Raw genomic sequence first — 2196 nt, forward strand, 5'->3', positions numbered from 1 at the left:
CCCAGCCGCTCCTGTGGTTGGAGCCTGCGGGCCAAGGGGAGCCGAGGCAGGATGGAGCGGCCCAGGCTGGGGCCACAGAGCAGGAGCCAGAGGCTGGGGGTCGGCAGCACGAGAAGTTCGAGCTGCGCGTGGACGTGGCCGGCTTTGCGCCAGACGAGCTGACAGTGAGGCAGGAGGGCAGGAGAGTGACGGTGATGGGGAGGCGTGAGAAGCGGAGCCCTGGAGAGGATGGAGGCAGCTTGCAGGAGTACCGGGAGCTGCGCAGGGAAATGCTGCTGCCCGCGGGCCTGGATGTGGAGGGGGTGACCTGCTCCCTGTGCTCGGATGGACAGCTCCGCATCCAGGCCCCACGCCTGGCCCTGCAGCCCGCAGAGGGGAAAGCCATTCCCATCAGCGTCCAGGCGGGAGAGCGAGCCACACAGGGAGACGCTGCCGCCAGGGAGCAACAGGACCTGGGAAGCTAGGTAGGGAGCAGCAGCCAGGAGACCTGATCCAGGCAGCAGGAGTGACGACAAGCCCACTACCCTTGCTCAGAGACTGCAGCTGTTTCTGAGGTACCTCACTCACCCAGCCCTGCAGTCCCATCCGAGTACATCACGGCCAGCTGTCCCAGTGTCCCTCCTGCCGCTGTGAACATCGTGATCTTCGCCACTTTGGACTCTGGCCAGAACTCTTATATCTGTCCAGGACCTGGAGAGAAACGGGACTCTTTCTTTCTATATTGCTGTATTGCCAGGTTTCATTTACATTGGCCAGGTGACAGTGATTTTCCCAAATGTCTTTTTTGTGTGTAATTGGTGGAAATAAACCTGTTTCCCGCATTCCAGTTGTCAATGCATTGACTAGAAACTGTTCTTGTATTGATTTCCAAACAAGCAGGGAACTGTAGAACCGGCAGTTGTGGTCATTTTTGTTACTTGCCCCACAAGGTCTGGGGCCTCTGTGTTTTGTCACTGTCTATATTTGCATACACTTTTAAAGTAAAATTCACTAGCCTGAGAACAATCCCTTCCAGCAACAGTGCCAGCTGAGTCACATGGGTGACTCAGGTTGCAGTGGAGCTACTCACCTGATATAAATTTAATCAGCTCAGGACAAGGGTATGCAACCTACACTATTCATCCCCTATGTGGAACAGGTAGCCCCAGTGTTTGGTACAAAGCAGATGGAGCAGAGGATAATCAGGATAGTGGAAGGAGAGAGCAGGGAGCAGAAACCAGAGCAGCAGATTCAGCAGGGCAGGGGCTAGGAGCAGCACTTGGAAAAAGCATAGGCCTTAATTTGTGGCATGCATGCTGAAGAGGCTGGCTCAGATTGCTTAGGCAGTGACGGGGAGGATCTCCTGCAACCCCATTGTCTCCTGGGTCTGGCACTGCTTCAGGGCACACACTTAGGGCACTCAATCTGCAATTGGTAGACACAGGCTCACTGGAATGAATGTGGACTCATGCATGCACATATGTGCATATACACATCATTGGCATGTTCACTCACATTACTGCACTGGATCTTGCATGGTTGCATCAGCTGAATACTGCAAAACAACTGAAACTAAGGTTGCGGTAACTCACGGTTTCTGCTCATGCACACAACTGTGTCCCTGGGGCACATCCAGGGCCTGCTTGGAACATTTGTTTGTTTGGGTCTGAAGTGGATGTTCGTGCTCAGAAATAACCCATGGGTCTGCCAGGGCCACAGCTGCCATCAATCACTGCCTCACTTTCCAGCCAAGAGGAGAGCTAAGCCGGTCCCTAGACACTTGGCAGACCTTCCTGGCTTACATCCCTGCACTAAGCAGGGACTTTGTGTAATGCTCCCAATTGTATCTTCTCTCTGATGAGAATTATTTCTTGGCAGTTCAGTCACTGCTATAACTGTTGGGCTCAGTTTTTAAATAGGTCTCATCTCATAGAGAAGGAAATAGAGCAGGGCAATGCACTCAGGTTTGGGTCATGCTGTCTGTCTTGCTGGCTTTGTTTACAAGTACCAGGAAACTGAGGCCAAGGCCAGGATCTGCTGCCATTGACTCAATGAGCACAATGCTGTTTCAATAAACGGTGACTGCACAGCAGTTTCCATGTGGAAGATCACATCTTAAGCCTCTTTGTTTAAGAAGCCCTTGCCCAGTGCCTCACATCCCACTCCCACCCTGCCCTTGTTATCACCATCCTTTCAGAGCTTTTTTTTTTTTTTTTT

The 2196-nt window shown here is 52.6% G+C and overlaps 1 protein-coding gene across 1 annotated transcript; it reads left to right on the forward strand.

Annotated features, from left to right (window-relative positions):
• Window positions 1-5: 5 nt before the first annotated feature.
• On the forward strand, window positions 6-818 carry LOC109320408 (heat shock protein 30D-like; the record flags this gene model as incomplete). Its single annotated transcript, XM_019550499.1, is given in 1 exon segment — window positions 6-818. A coding segment is annotated over 1 exon segment (486 nt), but the record flags the coding sequence as incomplete, so codon positions are not given.
• Window positions 819-2196: the final 1378 nt, after the last annotated feature.

The sequence above is a fragment of the Crocodylus porosus genome, unplaced genomic scaffold (genome assembly GCF_001723895.1).
Source record: "Crocodylus porosus isolate Cpor-Errol unplaced genomic scaffold, CroPor_comp1, whole genome shotgun sequence".
NCBI classification, from domain to species: Eukaryota; Metazoa; Chordata; order Crocodylia; family Crocodylidae; genus Crocodylus; species Crocodylus porosus.